The sequence below is a fragment of the Emys orbicularis genome, chromosome 6 (genome assembly GCF_028017835.1).
Source record: "Emys orbicularis isolate rEmyOrb1 chromosome 6, rEmyOrb1.hap1, whole genome shotgun sequence".
Taxonomy (NCBI): Eukaryota; Metazoa; Chordata; order Testudines; family Emydidae; genus Emys; species Emys orbicularis.
The window spans coordinates 48,314,065-48,333,822 of record NC_088688.1 but is presented as its reverse complement, the minus strand read 5'-3'; the positions used below and the strand labels follow the sequence as shown (position 1 = coordinate 48,333,822).

At 41.4% G+C, this 19,758-nt stretch overlaps 1 protein-coding gene across 1 annotated transcript in view; it reads left to right on the top strand.

Annotated features, from left to right (window-relative positions):
* ARHGEF28 (Rho guanine nucleotide exchange factor 28) overlaps positions 1–19,758 on the top strand; it is an 81,918-nt gene that overhangs the window by 61,751 nt on the left and 409 nt on the right. Inside the window, exon 28 of the mRNA XM_065406111.1 lies at positions 1,603–1,873. Within this exon, the coding sequence (XP_065262183.1) occupies positions 1,603–1,873 (271 nt within the window). The remainder of the gene's footprint in view (positions 1–1,602; positions 1,874–19,758) is intronic.

Genomic DNA, 19,758 nt, shown 5'->3' with positions numbered 1-19,758 from the left:
TGTGGGGTGCAGACTGTCTAGAAACCTCTAAGGGACAGATCCTCAACAGTTGCTCCAGTCCCTTTGCAACAGTGCTGGCTCAAGTGAGCAGCTGGGACTTTCCCTGTTGGGTATAAAACCTCCTCTGTGTCACCCTCTCTCACAAACAGCATCTCAGGCTACATCTACACTACAGGGGGGGGGGTCGATTTAAGATACGCAAATTCAGCTACGCGAATAGCGTAGCTGAATTCGACGTATCAGATCCGACTTACCCTGTTGTGAGGACGGCGGCAAAATCGACTGCCGCGGCTCCCAGTCGACGGCGCTTACTCCCACCTCCGCTGGTGGAGTAAGCGCGTCGATTCGGGGATCGATTGTCGCGTCCTGACGAGACGCGATAAGTCGATCCCCAAGAGATCGATTTCTACCCGCCGATTCAGGCGGGTATTGTAGACCTAGCCTTAGATGTGGGCAGGAGGGGTTGTGCTTCAGGCCAGTGAACCCTGATGGTATAATGGCCTGGTGGGGGCCATTGTCAGTTGACACAATCTGCAGAATCCCTGAGACTGCTCTGAGCTATGAAGGGAACCAAATTGCTTTTTGCCCCCCCCCCCAACAATCCTGGGAGTTGGGGGCCAGAGAGCGAAAAGTTGGCAGAAAACCACATATGTCCCTGACCAGCCCCAGCTGAGGCTCGGTACTGGCCAGCGCTCAAAATGAGAGGCAAGTGAGGGCCTCCTCCCACTCACCTCCCTATTTGATCTAACCCCGGAGAAAGCAGTGTGAATGTGACTAAATCTGTATACTTACCAGTCTGAGCACTGGTGCAGCTGAAGATTATTTCAGTTTCCAATGTACTTTGGCTCACTGGGCAGGACTTACTAAAAGAGATGACAAAAAAGAGTCTGCCCATCAGCTGTTATGGAGGGGATGGGGGTGTCTATTGGAATGTTCTAATGGGTGGGAGAAACGCTAACAGAGTGTGATGGAGAGAGAAGAACACCAGAGCGATCTAGGCAGCCCCCAGTATCAAGTTCCTACTTCCCATTCCTTTAACTAAAATCTATAAGCTCCTCATTGTTATGGCTGAAATTCAGTCTTTGTCCCCGAAGGCTGTCTCAATGGTGGCCTCATATATTAACAAACCCTCTCTGCCTGTTGAAAGAATGACACTCTTAAGATCTGCTTGAAAAGAAGACACTGATGACTTTTTAAAAGCCTCTATGAATTTGCAACTGAGTGGTTGTCTTGCCATTTCTGCTCATTCTTTCTAAGTGGCATGGTCCAATGTTGAGCAGAGGGACAGAGTTTAACCCCTTCAAAGTGAGCAGCAAAAGCTCAGCTCCTCCCTGGATCTGGCCCTTTGTTATTTTCCATTTGGCAAACATTGATTGGTTTTCTTGTGTTATGAATGGAGTTGAGACATTATTTAGCAGACTCTTGCTGATTATTCTTATACAACACAAATGGCTTAATGTGTTCATCCTAGCACCTGATGAATAAAGTGGGCATTTGTTATGAATTTCACCCTTACTGGCAGCTAGTATAAGAAGGGGACTTATGATGTTAGGCAAAGATGAAATAGTTAGCTACATGTTTTCCTTGTTTTCTCTTGTGCAGATAATAGGACATAATCAATCGGAGAGTTTATATGCTGAAAATTCATTCTTCATAAATGAAGCTTTAGTACAGATGTCGCTAAACAGTCTCAACAGATCAAATCCATCTCTAGTGTACCAGGATGGTGTATATGGGATAAACATCACCAGTTCAGATATAACCAGGACTAGTGAAAATCAACCAGCAGTCACCAATGAACTCTGGAAATCTACTGCTCCCTGCCATCAGGTATCCTCCTCCTGCAAAAGCAACAAGGATGCTTGTAATAATGGTAATTAATGCCTTAAATCTGTATCTAATAGAAAACAAGGAATCCATCGCCTCTCAAAGGGATTATTCCTATAAATGAAGGAAATTCTGTAGTAAAAATGAACACTAATTATATTGCAGTGGTGAGTTGGTGTGTGAGTGCCAATGGATGCATGGCTGATACTTGATCACTGTTTGATTGTGATGATGTTTTGAGAAGAGTTGCTAATACAGTAGATTTTACTGAGACAACTCTGTTACGCTGACTGACGGGAGAGGAGAAAAGGAAGTCAGAGGAACGGAACAAAAATAGATGAATAACTCAGTCTTTGCGAAAGCTATCCTGTGTTTTGCATTTGCATCCTGTGTGTCACCAAATCAAGGCATTTTTTCAACATGCTAAGGTTTGCCTGCATTTCACATTACTGTATAAACTATCAAGGCTGCAGTCAAGTGGCTACTGCAAGAACCTTCCTGTTGAAATTTCTGAGTCAGAACAGCTTTTAATTTATAACTTCTAACTGATTAGTGCTTAGAGTAATCCTTGAACACACCCTTTGCTTCAGGACCTCATTGAGGATCCACTGAGAATGGCATTGAAAGACTCACCTTAATCGTGGAAAGAAAATCACATAACTTCTAGGGAATAAAGGAATCTTGAACAATAAGTAGTATGAGTTTGTGAAGAATAGCTCCTACTGTAAGATCTTGATTACTCCCCTTCCCGCTCCCAAATTGCAAAATTACTGGATGCAGGGAAAGTTGTAGATAAAATGTTTGGATTCTGTTACTGCAGTTGATACTATTTAATGAAATCTCACACTCAATACAGGTGAGCTTTAGCAAGAAGCATTGTCCTATGGATTGAAAACTTGCTGAAGGATTTAAATAAAAGTTAATGATAAACTCCAAAGTATCAAGTTTTCAAGGAGGCAGCTAGCTGGGGTACCTTCAGGTTCTGGGTCAGCTTTGGTCTTATTTAGTATCTTCATTGATTCATTACAGTTTGTAAGGCACTCTGAACCTGGTAGAAAAGCCAATAAATAAATAAATAAATAAAATCTAGTAGACGTAGGGGACGAGCCGGCACTGGCAGGGAAATAGATTAAATGACCAAGTAGGGTTTTTTCTCCCATCACTAACTTCTGTGATTCCAAGTGACACATGGCAATTTAGCATTACTGGGTGAGGTCTGAACACATTACCTCCTGCCAGCTCAAAGAATAAAAATATCCTGAGAATTAGATCTGAGCCTGCTTCATGGCAGTGCAGAAAGATCACTCTTCCTACAACCAACTGCGTAGGTGTTATGTTCAAAACAGGGCAAAAAAACAGTGAGCGGAGCTGGGTTGATCAAAAATTGAAAACATGCATACGCACAGGGTTATTTTCAGTAATCTTGGGCCAGATCTTAAAGTTGTTACTCAAACAAGAACTTCATTGACTAAGGAGTTGGCTCCTTAATTCCCTTTTTCATGCATTAAAAGAGAATCATCTCAAGTCTTACTTGATCAAACATTATCTTTAACACACTTACTTCCCATATAGCAATAACGATCAGTCACCCTATAATGATAAAAAATGGGCCAGGCTAGTCTGATCATTATAACTGTTTTACACTGTGTAACAAAGCAAATCAGCCTAATTATTAATACATAGGGCCCTACCAAATTCACAGCCATGAAAAACATGTCATGGATCGTGAAATCTGGTGTCCCCCCGAGAAATCTGGTCTTTTGTGTGCTTTTACCCTATACTATACAGATCTCACAGGGGAGACCAGTGTTTCTCAAATTGGGGGTTGCAGTGGGATTGCCAGGTTATTTTAGGGGGGATCACAGTATTGCCACTTTTACTTCTGTGCTGCCTTCAGAGCTGGGCAGCCAGAGAGCGGCGGCTGTTAGATAGGCGCCCAGCTCTGAAGGCAGCACCCTGCCAGCAGCAGTGCAGAAGTAAGGGTGGCAATACTGTGCCATGCCACCCTTACTCCTGTGCTGCTGCCTTCAGAGCTGGGTGGCCAGCGAGTAGCGGCTGCTGACTGAGAGCCCATCATCCACAATGATGCCTAAGGATTTAGCCATGCACTGTACTGAATCTTTACCTCTTAGATTTGATTAATGTGTACGCTTTTAAAGTCTCATATGAATGCTTCAATATAAGGTGCTGTAGTGCATTTTCTATTCAGATGTTATCTGTACCAGTAATCGTATTGAAGTCTGAACAACAGATAGATGTGGGGGGAAATTGAAGTTTGATTTTTTATTTTTTGCAATCTCCTCACAAGATATGTCCATGTATAGTGTATTGAAAAGTATAACATAAATATTTCTTGGGAATGTACCCAAAATTATTGATATCATTCCAAACAAGCAAAAGATTAAAAAAATTCATAACACCATTTTACTTATATATGTTTTTCACTATTATTCATTCTGACCCATTTTGAGAGCATAAAACACATTTTTGGGGAAGGATGAAAACTTCAAGTCTTCAGTTGTTTTCTTTAGTGACCCGAGACAATTTTGAATGGATGCACCAATTATTCATCTCATCTCATCTGTCTTAGATTATACATGAGTGGCAGGTATAATAGGCTACGGGAGGTTCAGCCTCCCCTGGCGCAGCCGCTGCCGCTGGACGCTGGTTGTAAGTTTGGTGGAAGTTTTTGCTTATTATTATGCCCCATGCAGGTTCTGGGGCGGCCAAGGAGGCAGTATCTGCTATTCAGCTTCCTGGGTTCATCAGGAACCTCTCTGGACTCCAGGGAGATTATTGGTGAACCCTGGGAAGCTGAATAACACATACTGCCTCCCCAGCCACCCTGGAATCTGCATGGCGCATATCAAAAGCTCAGGTTCTTCTTCCAGAAGAGAAGAGACGAGAGCTTTTCCCGCGGGGTGGCTTGGGGTCTGGAAAGGTGTGGCACTGCTGTGGAGGCTCTGTCTGGCCCAGGGCTCCTTTGGCCATTGGGGGGAGTTGCTCAGAGCTCCAGTTGGCCCAGGGCTCCTCCAGCCGAGGGGGGGACTCTGGCCGGAGGGGGGGAGGCTTGTGGCTCCGGCCATGGAGGGGCAGGGGGTTTCAGGGCTCCAGCTGTGGGGGAGTCAGCGCAGGCGGAAGGGGCGGAGCTGGGAGCTAGCCTCCTCAAAGGGGGGCTCCACCCATGCTTATATATTCACAATGCTCCCCTCTCGGTGGCATCTCGATCATTTTCAAATTATTGCCCAATTTAGGCATCATTTCAAAGTACAGAAGCCTTGCCATAGTGGTGGGAACCCTTGTCTTTACTGCAACAAACATGTTTTCAGGGATTGGGTAGTGTGCCATGAGCTGAGTGCCTCCTAGGTAAAATTCATTCCTGTGCAGAGGGCCAGCTCAAGACCTGTGCACCACTTAAATCCCACTTGTACTCCCCCTAGTAGTGCTAAAGTGGGGTTTAAGTCAATGTAAGGCTTTGTGCTGCCCCTCTGAATAGAGGTACACTTTACCCCTACAATGTGCTGAGTGCCCTTAACTCCTCTTGTAGTCAAGCTAAGGGCATTCAGCCCCTTCCAGCATTATCCCTTTAGTGAGTAAACCCAGATAGCCTCATAAATACTCAGGTGTTCTAGATCAGAAGAGCAAAGTATGTTGGAGGGAGACTCAGGTGAACCATTAGAAGTCTAGCTGGTGAGTATGTAACAGGCCAGGGAGCTTACATTCATAACTTTGCTAGACATTAAAAATCATGGACTCACTAGAGACACCAGTTTTATGAATTATTACACCAGTCTGTAACCCACTAACCCTACTTTGTCCTAAGACTGCAGAGGTGTTAATTGCCCACTTCATCTTGAATGGTCTCTTGCAACATGTATTAACTCCTTATGCTTAACAATCTGTTCTACCTTGTATTTAGCTGACACACTCTGAGTACCTTTCCCAGACGTGAAGAAGAGCTCCATGTAGCTCCAAAGCTTGTCTCTCTTTCACCAACAGATGTTGATCCAGTAAAATATATTACCTCACTTACCTGGTATCTCTCATGCTGGGACCAACATGCCTACAACACCGCAAACTCTATTATTAGACTTTCTATCCCCATCCAAGGAGGAGGTTTTCCTTTAGTTATTTTTCCAGTATATTTGCCTTTATTTAGTGTCTTATACTTTTAGATACTCTTAAATCCTTTAAAAATGTTGCTCTGTGAGGCAAAGAAACTGATGATTGTTTTGTTGAACCTACTCTTAACGAGCGCAAACCAGTTTCACTTGCTTTAATCTAATATTTCAGTTGCAGTATTTAGTAATATGTTGATTTTAATAACCTTAACATTAGATATGACATAGTGAGATGTATTTACACATAATTTGCTGTAGTGTGCTTTCGATCCAGGAAATTAAAAATGTACTGAATGGGCATGATTAGAATTTACACTAGTATAAATCAGAAGTAATTCTGTTGAAGTCACAGGAGCTACACCATGTAAAATAACATAAGTATGATGATCAGGTGAAATTCACTTTATGTTACATAGTGTTAAACACACTCTAAAAGTGCTCATATTCTCTCGCTAGGGCTCCAAGTTAGCAAAGCCCTGATTCTGAAAACCATCACTATTCAGAACAGCACTCAGGTACATATTTAACTTTGAGCTCATGTTTAAGTGCTTTATTGAATAGGGATTTCATTCATCAGTTGGGACTTTCAAGATGTTGAGTAACTGTTACAAAAATGTCATCACAGTTCCTTTATTTGTCTTTTAACTGTTTATTTTTAAATATTAATACCAAATTTTGTATTGAAACATAAACTTTTTTTTGTATATATCATACTGTCTCTTACATAACCCATCCGCAATGAGCCAGTTCATTTGAAATTATCAGATTAGGAAGCCATCTGGTGTAGCAGTCAACATCTGCATTTTTAAAAAAAATTGCACCCAAGTTATAGTACACACTTAACAGGATTTCTGATTTCATTTAGGGAAATCCTGTATGGCAAACAGCAAAACAGCCTCTGAATATCCCATTTGCATTATTTTGGCAGGGGAAAAAAAATGCAGATTAGCATGAAAGAATACTTCCCCCCCCACCCCCCCAGTTTGCTTACTCTGTGCATTTGACAACATATTGTATATGGTTACTTTTTACTGTTTGCCCTCTATTCCTCCATTGCTTTTATAGGTCTTTCACCCAGGAATAAGGGGGAGAAAACCTTTTTCAAATAGAGAAACATGTGATTGCAAAGCCACAAAATTGACAGGGAGACTTATGGGCAGGTGTGGTATCTGAAACTACTTTTAACACGGTTTTTGAAATTGACTAGATGCCAAGTTGACAGCATTCCATTAATTCTAAGATGAGTAGTTTGTGTCTTTTGTTCTAGACACATTCCCAGTACCCTTAGTATGGGTGACTGCATCTAAGGTACCCATTGCTGAAAGCATAGTTGTAATTCAACTAATTGAACAAATACAGATATTTGTAAGACAAGGTAATTCCATCAGTTCTAGCACTAATATCACACAGATGCATTAATGCTGGCAGATAACCTCACAGGCAGAATAAAATTGTCTTTAATTTTGTAATTGGCAACAAATTTTAGTCTTGTCTCATGCCACAGAACACAAAGTTTTGTGTTCAACTTTAATAAAGCAATGTTTGTGGGATGCTTGGTGGAAGTGAATCATAAGGGAAGTATGTTTTCCTCTCGGGAATAACATCACCATTTGTTTAAAGCAGATGGCAAAAGGGATTAAATCACACGGCAGTGTGATACCAAAGTGAAAAATATGTCATTATATGTCATCTGCAATTAGCATATTTCAACCAACACTTGCTTTTGGCCTCCGTAGTTGTAGGGTCTTATACTTCTGTTACTAATTCTGTCAGTGAAAATATCTTATCTAGTCTTTGAACCACAGTGGATGAAGTGGTATTACATAGCCTTATAATTAAGACAGTTAACTAAGTGTCATTTTTATAATGTCGGCTAATTTAAATAGAGGATTTCTTGTATAATTTTACTCTTTCCAATTTCCAATGTCCCTGTTTGAGAGTTTTGTTAATTAGGAGATAAGTCTAAAATAGCATTATACTTCTGTGGAAGTGCAGTATTCAGATTAGTCACCCCCTTCCTTCGGACATACCACTGGCATTTTATATATTTTACATATGTGGGCATCTCTTACTCAGTGGTGTCTTACATGCCAATTTCTCACACAAAAACAGGATAATGGCCAAACCTTTCTCATTTTACTCACACATGTAGTCCCATTGATTTTGGTGGAGTGGGCTTTGATGTCAATGGGACTGCTAGAATAAGGAGAAGTAGAGGATTTGGCTATGTAGGTATAAAAAATAAAGGCCATCATCAACCTTTACATATAGACTTGGGTTTTGGGGGCAGGGGTAGATAAGGCATGCGGTCGTTCCAACAGCATAAATCGAATGGAGACAACATGCAAGTTTTCAATCCATTAAAGTGACTCTATCCCCGGAGTCTGTTAACTGTAACAATGGCTACATACTTATTTACGTTTATTCATTCAGATTTCTGAAATATAGTTGTAGGTGTCCAACCCATCAATTAGAAACCACAAAGTAAATAAAGGACGCAGCATCCTTGGAGAAGAGACCAGAAGGACAGGCTTTGTAGAATGCCCAGAAGGTTAGCAGATCTGGGATTTGGAGAAGTGGAGTGGGACAGGGGAGCAAGTTCCAACACGGAGGATCCCCACCCACTCAGTCCTCAGCTTCCTCTTTTTTATGTTGAAAGAGCTCAAACTTGAGAGGGTCTGCTGATCTCACATGTGACGCTGTGTCCTGGAGAGAGAGGTGGTCTCTCAGGAAAGGGAGCCACGATACAATAGAACTTTACTAATTGCTGTTTGAGGTTAAGAAGAGCTGATGGGGAGGCTGTGATTCTCTTATTCAGTATGATCTATGGGTGTAGGCTTGGAAGGGTGCCTTGTTTTAATACATTATTAAAACTGTTTCATATAAATTTTGTAATGCACTTAGAGCCTGGAATAGATGCAATGCACCAATATGAATAAATAATGTGCTCTAATGGCCCAGAGAAACCCTTTGAAGATAATCAAATTTTGCAAAATAGGATGCAAGTACCCCCAATAAAAGTCATGGCTACTGAATCACAAAATGTACCTGGCTTGCTTATTGTGAAAAATGCAATCTAGCTTTAATTATTTATGACAGTACTTTATAATATTCAGGAAATGCCCTGTAGCAAATTATAGAAAAATAATGGAGTCTTAGTAACATGAGACCTCACAACAGTATCTGCTTAATATTTGCTAAGAAATTTTTGGGGCAGATTGTCTGTCTGTCTGTGTCTTGTACTGCCACCTATCACCATAGTATCCGAGTGCCTTCCACATAAAATATATTGGCCATAGTGAAATTCCTAGTAAACTTTATGGAATCTCTGGCTTGCCTTCCTTATCTGGTTATAGAAAGCTCTTCTTTGGGGAGGGTGTTTTGGTGTGGTAGCGAGTGAGGAGGATGTTGATGATGTTGATGTTCTGTTTATGGTAGAAAAACTTTAGCAAATCGGAAGGTTTTGTAGAATTTTCTAAAGGTATGACTATATTCCAGCTAGAAGGTGTAATTTCCAGTTCAAGTAAACATACCCATACTGGCCGCCTGAGTACAATTCCATCCAAGTGAGTACTCAGGTGGTCAGCCAAATACTCATATCACTGGGGCTAGACTGCTATTTTTAGTGTGCTAGCGGGATCAGAGCTAGCACAGGTATGTTTGCTTGAGTGGAAATTACACCTCCCAACTCCAGTGTAGACATACACCAAACATTGGCCAGACTGGATTAATCTAATCTCCTCTGGAAGTTTGTTCCACAGCCAGATCCTCCAAATGTGAATGCTATTGAGAATAAGTGAAGTTCTACTCTATAGTGCAATTTTATTTTGCTTAGAGTCTTTCTTCCAAAAAACCCCCAACCCCACTTCAAAGAGTATCTGTAAAGAATATATTTCCAGAATTCAATAATACATAGCAGACGAGGCGAGAAATTGATCTTAATATATGCTGCAGCATTTCCATAAAAGCATAAAAATATGGAGAGCAATTTTGGACTGCCTCCAGAAATGACTGGAGAGACATTGCAGTAGTTTGAAAATGTGACTGATATGGTACCAGTTTTTACATTCTGGGAGGAGATGGCCTGCAGTGTCACCTGATGGGGTCTGGAGAGCTAGCATTTGGGAAGGTCATAAAGAAGGGACTAGCAGTAGTTAAAGCAAGGGAACATGACATTACAATTGCGGATTACAGCAGAAGTGAAATCAGAGCAGCATCTTACATGGGCACTGCTGCAGGATGTGGTGATAGATTTTTAGTAAAGGGAGATAAAGGAAGTGCTGATGAATTCAGACTCAAGGGTAAGGCCAGGGTTATGGATAAAAGAGACAAGTGGGGAAAATGAAGGTCAAGGAGGGAGGAAGAGTAATGTCTGAGGTTGTCCCTTTTGCTCAAGAGAAGCACTTCACTGAAAGGAGTTGAGAGAAAGCCACAAGTTTATTTGGCAAGTGTTTTTGCCAGCCTTGATGTAAAATATTCCCTTTGGTTTTACGCAAACTGTTTCAACAGTGTGTTTATCAAACAATCTAAAAAGAGCCCATTTCAATGTATTTAATCACACCCCTAAACTTCCTGTGTCTGAGATGCAGGTAACACAAATTACATGCCAAGGTTTAGTTTTTGCAGTATTTTTTGTAAATGACCACAGGAGGTGAAATCATCACAGCATGCTTCCTGCCAGTGCTGATTAGAAGACAAAGCAAAGTCAGCAATGGCCACATTAAGATGACTGTCAGGAGATCCCTCACAGACCAGAAAAAGGGAACATTTCCTTGTTTGTTGATATCAGTGGAGCATGAACATTTTTTCACTATGACCATCAGATAAGAGGCTTTGATCACATGCTTCCACTTTTAGTGATGCCCATGGTTTTCCTACAGTAATCAGCAGCTTCTTCCATTAAAAGGGTAAGATAAGCACATAATGAATTTAAAACAAGCACTTGGCATTATTTTAGCTACTGAAATGGCTCTTCACATTGTTTTCAGGCCTTTTGTACTCACATCACCTTGGGTTTTGGTCTTGTCAGCTTTTATAAGCTAGAAAGTTGAACTTGGTCAGTGCTTAGGAAATCACCAAGTAAAAAGTGTGCATAGTACCTCTGTAGAAGGCACTCTTCCTTCTGTATGGGTAATGAATCTGTGACCTAGTATTATATTATGGCAGTATTAGTCAAAGAGTGGGGCACGGCCCCTTGAGGGGCATGTTGAAGGATGACCTGAGAGGTGGGGACAGTGGCTATAGTTCTCCAGGACCTCAGCTTTCATTTTTTAAATAAGTGTCTGTCTTTTATGAGTGCAGAAAAGCCTACAAAATATCAGTTTAACCAATGCAGTGATGTCTGCCTGAGTTTGCAGAGAGCCTGAAACGATAGTTTTGAGGGATGAATTGACCTTTTCATTTCAACAGGTGCTAATTCAGATGTCAATGATCATACTTTATATGACTGCATTGTTAATGATTTAGCTGTACATTAACATATGTAGGAAAGGAGAGAGAGATTTACTGTGATCATCGACGCTAGCATTGTGCCCAGCACGGAGTGCAAAGGGTTAGTTGAGGTGGCAGAAGATGTATAAATGAAAATGTGTAGGCTTTTAACAGTATGTGGCAATGTTGTGGGGGGCAGATACAATTGGTTTGTTTTTTCCTGAAGGGGATAGAGCTTTCAAAAGTATGGGGAGCACTGTCCTAAGGTGTGATTTGTTACAGAATTTCTGTTTCTCCAGTGAGAGCTCAATCTGAAGCTTTAGCTACTTACTGTAATTTGTTTTAACTTCACTATCCTGGCTAAATTCCAGCTCCGGGGTTTACATTACGTGTGGTATCTACCTGTGTTTCCCCAGTTTTATCAGTTGGATAAAATATTCTTTACTTTCTTTCTAAAGCTGATGTTTGTGTAGTATGCTGGCACAGATTGGCTACTGTGAAATGGGTGAAATGATCCCTATACATACAGCTGGTAACATTCTTTGTGATTCTTTTGTATAAAAAAGCGTTCTAAGGTTTTATGATTATTTTCTCTTGATCATTTGGGTGCAGCTGTGTTTAATGAGCTGGAAAAGAAGTAGGTCAATAAAATGTGTTCGTTGTTCGCAGACTATCCATTCGACCGTGTGTGTGTGTGTGTGTGTGTGTGTGTGATTAGCCATCTAAGGGTGCAAAGCTTACCACATAGACAACTTAGTAGAGAATTCACACCTAATTAAATCAATATTAAGCAATATCTGACAGCTGGTAGGCAGTGCTCCACACTGAGGTGAGACTGTAGGCATTTAATGTGTAGAAGGGTGTGATTTCAAGTAAAACCTGTTTTTAAATCTCTGCTGTTAGTGTCCAATGGAAATACTGTAGAAAGAACGTGTTTTAAAAGCTGTGCACTTTTTAAAGCCAGCACAATTGTTGACACATCTGCATAATAGGATAAAAACCAAACCTAAATATTTTAGCCTAAAGGAGGTCGCCTTCAGCTCAAGTGGCGAAGAGACCTGTGTATCTGATGCTGAAGGTCCAAGATTTGAACCTTGTTGTCAACAATGGTATCTGAGAATCTTTACAAACCTGTTTGTAATGACCCCACTCCATAGGTCATCAACATGGAGTTGCACCCATTTAAGCCAGCCATGGACTTGGTCCAAAGGCTCTTAACTGAACCTTTCTAAACAATTGGGAGGCTAAAACAAAATCCATGCTGCTTTGTTTAAACTAATAATTGCACAGATAATAGGCATATATAGGCCTGTGACATTCCAGTAATTTTACCGTGATCAACAATCGAAGGCAGAGACAGAAAAAAAGATTATGCTGTCACAGACCTTTAATGTCATAGAACCAGAACTCGGATTCCTTCGTTTTAAATCTACTAACAACAAAATACTCAAAAGACTGACAAGGCTAATTAACCCTGGGTCTGTTTTGATCTAATTGCTCATCTGCTTTTTGTGAAAAGATCTCTCATGCAGGAGGATGCTTGTTTGCCTGAGAAATGTAGCAGCTGCTTTTTCTTCTGTAGGACTGGTTAAAAGTAAAGGGCAGCATTAAAATTCCTAGGTCGATTTTCAATCTTATTCAGCTGGTTAAGAAATGGATTAGGCTTCTCTTTCCTCAGTGGTATGAGGGTCAGAATTTTTCTGGGTGTGTGAGAGAGGTTCAGAACATTTCCAGTTTCCAGTGAGAAGCCTTTCGTGGAGGGATAGTTGAAGTAATGCCAGACCCTCTGAGACACCAAAGGCCTGCTTGTGCCCAGCCCTCTGTGGCGGGGGGGAGTGGGTGCAAGAAGCCTTCCCCTTTCTGTGCAGGGCATGGGCCAGATGCACTTGCCTGAATGCAGAGAGACTGCATCTAGCAATTGCGTTGGCACCCAATAACTCATTGCCTCCTGGCACCCAATGGGGCAGCACACTTTATCCTGTCCTCTCCCATGGCTGGTTGTTCACAGCCACAACTGAACCCCTAACATGTAAAATCGATTTAATACTGGGAAAATACTTAGCATGTAATAAAAATCAAACAACCCTCAAGCAGTCTGCACCCCAAAAAAGGAGAAGAGCCAGAGACTCCATGAATCCCACTAGAGACTTGGCTATTGCTATTGATTTCATATGCAAGGCACTCCGATACTACAGTGATGGGCAGAAATATAGACAGATGCAGTAGCAATGTAGACTGGAATTTTCAAAGGAGCATAAAGGACTTAGGCACTCAATTCTCATTGAGTTTCAATGGCTGGTGGATGCCTAACTCCTGCCTTTGAAAATCCCAGGCTCAATCACATTTACACTCAACACAATACTTTAGGCTTCTGCCAATGCTTTCCATTATGTAGGAATGCTGCTTTCAGGGTTAAATACAGTACCTCTGCCACTTCAAATAGCTTTGGGCTGAACTCGACATGTCAGCTGTCAGTCCAGATGAACATGGGCTAAAACCAGGCGCATGGTACAAAAACTGTTTAGTTGTAAAGGAAAAAATTGAGGAGTTATTGTTTTTTTTTTTTTTTTTTTTTTTTTTTTTACTATTTGATGCAAAAAGTAGCTGAAATGTACAGTGTGTGGCTGTAAACATCACAGTAGCCCCGTTCAGTGTGTTAAACTGGTTCTGTGCAGAACATGACAACAGTTGGGATTGGTGGACTGGGGCAAAGGAATTCTACACCTACTCCATGGGGAAGCCACTGCATATGGACCCTAAGGGGGCCTGAGAGGAGAGAAGGAATCTGAGTCAGAGCAGGAGGGAGCTGTAGGGGATTTTTTGTTATATACACACACGTTTTGTGGTAGGATTGCTCCCTAATTCCCTGACATCCTATCTGTCTGTCCTTCCTGTCTGCTCATTATGGTGTTTGAGCACCCGAGGCCGACCTCAAGAGCACTGTTTCCAGGGCAGAGTGGTGGTCAGGGAGACCATTTGTGGTATCTAATCAATACAGCATGACATGGGACTGAAGGTGGGGAGTTGGTTTGTCTTACACTGTCCTGTTAGTCATTTTCCCTGCTGCATTGCCATTAGGGTGACCAAATGTCCCGATTTTATAGGGACAGTCCTGATTTTTGGGTCGTCTTCTTATATAGGCTCCTATTACCCTGCCCCCCCCCCAGCCCCGTCCCGATTTTTCACATTTGCTGTCTGATCGCCATGCCAGTCCCTTGAGGTGCAGGTTATGTTAGTTTTGCACATGCGCTGCATCTTCGATTGGTGCAAGTTCCATTGCTTTGTCATTTGCACCCATTTTCTGACCACTTTACACCTAAATTAAACCACATTTTATATGTCAGCTTTTGGCTCAGACTTCCATGGGAGCTGAACCTGCTTATACTTGCCCTCTGTCATTCCAGTTTGGCTGTACAGAAACTACATCCTTATGAGTAAAATGTTCCTTGCACAGTTCATTTACATGCACTTTAGCCAGCTGGCTAATATCTGCTCTCATTTACATTTAAACAGAATTTGATTCATTTTAAATACTGAAACTGCCTATGTGTTTCTGTGTCTCAATTGTTTGTGGACTTTAGAGCTCACCAGCTATTGGAACAGCCTCCGGCTCCTTTTGACATAAATCGTCATTGAATGGTTTCAGTAACTCTAATTTAAACATACATACATCCTCAGCTGAGGGAGAAGGGTGGCTTGAAGCCATTTTTCCACTGCATTTATACTGGGCTGGCCTGGGCTGAAGCAGCCCCCAGTGTAGCATACAACAGTCTAGGGCTACTCAAAGTAACCCAGTTCCTACCCTTTCCTGTCTTCGACACGCCCTCTGGGGTAGGGTAGTTGGAGTAGAGTCTGACCAACCCAGCATTCTCCCCTGCTCTCCTTAGCTCTGCCTAGAGGAAAGGTAGTGCAGCTGAGGATTTGGCCTTGTGTGTTTAAATAAGTGTTAGTTAAACAGTTAGATGGTGATGGTATATTTTGTTTAATATCTGAGAAGGAGCTACAGGATGTTTTGAGGCCAGCACCAGGACTAATCTGCCTGAGGGCTCCCCTTTGTCAGGAGGAACCCTCAGCTGCTCCTCCAGGGCAACTTTCCACTTGTTTCATGCTGCTGAAACTGGGACCAAGAATCTGGCCCTCAGTTCAGGTTGGCTGCCACATCTCCTATCTTTCCCACAATATCTGCTTTTGCCGGGGTTAGAGTCACTGGGGAAGTAACATCCTGTTCAGCACAACATGGTTATATGCAATAATATTAATAATGTCAGTGAGAAATAATTGAATCATGAAGGAGCTGGTGCAGCCAGGTGCTTATCACATCTTGTGAGGGGCTTAGTAAAAATCAGTGGGAGCTGATGGTGCTCAGTACCTCACAAGAAGTGTTTTGGTTTAAACCATGTTCTGCAAAAGAGGTCCGGGTTGGAGCTAAGCCAGAGTGGTCACCTAAAATTTGGAAATTTGCTTCAAAGTTGGGGGTAGGGGGTGGAAAATCAGCAAAAAATGTATTGCTTAATCCTAAATATAACAGAGACACACAAGGAAGATTATGAAACTGATCTTGTGTCTGGTCTAGGCACGGGAGTAAGATGGTACCCACCAAAAGAAGCTCACACAGACAGCCGTCCTGTACTTTTACCCATAATCTACAGCAGCTTCTTACCTCCATTGCGTATCAATACTAGAGAATAATACTTGACTATTTATTTCTAGCAGTATCCACTTTAGCACTTGACTATTATAATTTCTTCCTTTTTGTAAAGGAACTCTGTCCCAGTGTGGATAGTTTGTATGAAGAGCCTCATAAAGCACTGTTCTTTTCAGCTGTCACTACTATGCATAACAAGAGAGCAGGATAGCATAACTGTAAACGTACAGCAGGCCCCATTTGTTCAACTCTTCCTACACCTGAAATACTTATTTGCTGTTCTGGAGCAGTTCCTTCATTCTTCCCCGAGCAGCTGCTGTCATCATGGCATCTTGCTGCCTACTGTGGTACCAGCTGCTCTCTGGAGAGGTCTCATGGCACTGAAGCATTGAGACAGCAGGCACCCTCTCCACTCATAGACTGATTATGTCATCTTTGGGACACATTGTGCTTTTATTAGGCAGGGCCTATGTTCCGGCCTACCCAAATGGCAGCCAAGAATGGCGCTTTCCTCATCTGTCAGCTTACACAGAGCATTTATAGGCCAAAAAATACTTGTCACCCTCATAGTGGCTGAAACTTCCCCTATTTGAGACTCGTGCTTCCCTGAACTTTGAAAGAGCTATTTTTAAAGAGCTTCATAATAAAGCACTGGCTACTCCTAACTTTGGCTTAACCTACTCGGTCCTTCACAGTTCTCATGTTCCCTCTCCCCCTGCCTCACGTGTTAGACCACAAAATGCGGGCCTTTGGCATAGCATTGTAACATCACAGAGGTCACCTTCCTCTGTAGCATGGGGTCACTTGCAGGTTTAAACTAGTGTAAATAGTGAATTCTCTGTAACTTGAAGTCTTTAAATCATGATTTGAGGACTTCAGTAACTCAGCCAGAGGTTAAGGTTCTATTACAGGAGTGGATGGGTGGGTGAGGTTCTGTGGCCTGCAATGTGCTGGAGGTCAGATTAGATGATTGTGATGGTCCTTTCTGGCCTTAAAGTCTGAGTCTATGAGCAGAATTCCATAAATAATTTCTTTCAATAGTGATGGAGTCAGAAGTGTTTCCATCTGCTGTAAATTTTAATGCTTGCCTCTCATTGTACAAACTGAACCATTTGTGATCAGAGTTTCAAAATGTATTCTCAGTTTTCCAGATGGGGTTAACTGAGGAAGAGAGGGAAGCAACTAGTCCAGAGTAACAATGAAAGTCACTGGCACAGCCAGGATCAGGACTCAAGACTTGCTGATGCCAATACCCTGAGCTGAGTCCTCGTGCAATGATGCCTTCTCCCTGTGATGAAAGGTGCATCTCAGAGGATGCTTTTTCCTTTGGAAGATGTATCATTTTACTGTTATGCTATTTAGCAAAATAGAAGAACACGAGTTAATCTAGAAAGCTTAGTTTAACCAAATATCTTATCCATCACAATGACACATTTAAAACACAGTAATACTATTGTAACAATTGGTTTAGAAAGTAAACATGGATTGAAGTGTCTGCATCACAGGCAGTTATACTGAAGATGTGAACGGCTGAATCACTTTGCTGAAATATGTAGATGTCATTGTTAAACCAGTAAGCCACTCAAATTAATCCGAGCCCACTGCACAATGTAGTATACTTGGACTTTATCTTACACACACAGAACGGAGGCACAAGGTAGATTGACTTGTCTTACGTCGCACTGGAAGTCTGTGGCTGAACAGTGAAATCTAAATAGTTATAACTAGACTTGGCAGAATGTTTTATTTTTTAATAATTTTGATGGATATCAATATTTTCTTAGATTTGTATTGATTTAAATTTTCACAGTTGTGGGAAATTATGGGGAGGGTCAGACAATTATGTTGAGATACAAAAAGTTAGTTTTATAACCATTACAATACAAATTGTCAAGATCACGTGAAAATATACAAAGTAAATATCCTTAAATCAAATTCTAATAAGTTCTCAAGCAGTGTTTTTCTTAAATTTGTCTTTCTGTAAATTTTGATTATTTTCAATGGAAATATTTTTGTCGGTTTGTGTGTGTACAGTGTAACTGACGTTTACCAACATTTACCGATTACATCTAATCCTTCCAAGCCTCACTATACATCTAACTACAGATTGCAAGTACAAATCAGATAGACTTGTAACTCCTAAGATTTGCTCCCACAATTGGAGTTTCAGTGCTTGGACAAGGTCCCTCACCAAAGGCTGTTAAGCAAAGTAAGGAGTCGTGGGATGAGAGGAAAAGTCCTCTCATGGATCAGTAACTGGTTAACATGCAGGAAAGAAAGGATAGGAATAAATGGTCAGTTTTCACAATGGAGAGAGGTAAACAGCGGAGTCCTCTAAGGATCTGTACTGGGACCAGTGCTATTCAACATATTCATAAATGAGCTGGAAAAAGGGGTAAACAGTGAGGTGGCAAGACAATTGCAGACAATGCAAAATTACTCAGGATAGTTAAGTCCAAAGCAGACTGTGAAGAGTTACAAACAGATCTCACAAAACTGGATGACTGGGCAGCAAAATGGCAGATGAAATTCAGTGTTGATAAATGCAAAGTAATGCACATTGGAAAACATTCCAACTATATATACAAAATGGTGGGGTGTAAATTAGCTGTTACCACTAAAGAAAGAGATCTTGGCGTCATCATTGATAGTTCTCTGAAAACATCCCCTCAGTGTGCAGTGGCAGTCAAAAAAGCTAACAGAATATTAGGAACCATTAGGAAAGGTATAGATAAGACAGAAACTATCATAATGCCATTATATAAATCCATGGTATGCCCATACCTCAAATACTGCATGCAGTTCTGATCACCCCATCTCAAAAAAGAGATATTAGAATTGGGGAAAAAAATACAGAAAAGGGCAACAAAAATGATTAAGGGTATGGAACAGCTTCCATATGAAGAGTGATAAAAAAGACTGGGACTGTTCAGCTTGGAAAAGAGATGATGGGGGGGAGGGGGATATGATAGAGGTTATAAAATCATGAATGGTGTGGAGAAAGCGAATAAGGAAGTTTTATTTACCCCTTCACATAACACAAGAAACAGGGGTCGCCCAATGAAATTAATAGGCAACAGGTTTAAAACAAACTTCTTTAAAACAAAAAAGTACTTAACACAATGCACAGTCACCCTCTGGAACTCATTGCCAGGGGATGTTGCAAAGGCCAAAAATATAACTGGTTTAAAAAAAGAATTAGATAAATTTATGGAGGCTAGGTCCATCAATGGCTATTAGCCAAGATGATCAGGGACAGAACCCCATGCTCTGGGTGTCCCTAAACCTCTGACTACTAGCATCTGGGAGTGGATGACGGGGGATGGCTCACTTGATACCTGCCCTTTTCTGTTCATTCACTCTGAAGCATCTGGCAGTGGCCACAATTGGAAGACAGGCTACTGGGCTAGAGGGACCATTGGTCTGACCCAGTCTGACCATTCTTATGTAATTTATCTGCAAGCACAAAAATGCACCCACAAATAAAGTCTCAGCCTGGCTGAAAATACACCCCATTATGTGTTGTGTGACAGTGTAATACCTTTACGAAAGGGGTGGGCTCACTAACAAGGGCAAACAGAACATGTATTATGTACTGTATGCTGCCTTTCAAACCCTTCTCTTACAGTATTTATGCCATTCCATAAGTGCACACACAATAACTACAGAATAGACAAAAACTTCTTTTATGGATACAGTTGCTTATGTTTTTAGTAACATAGTTAAAAACAATGC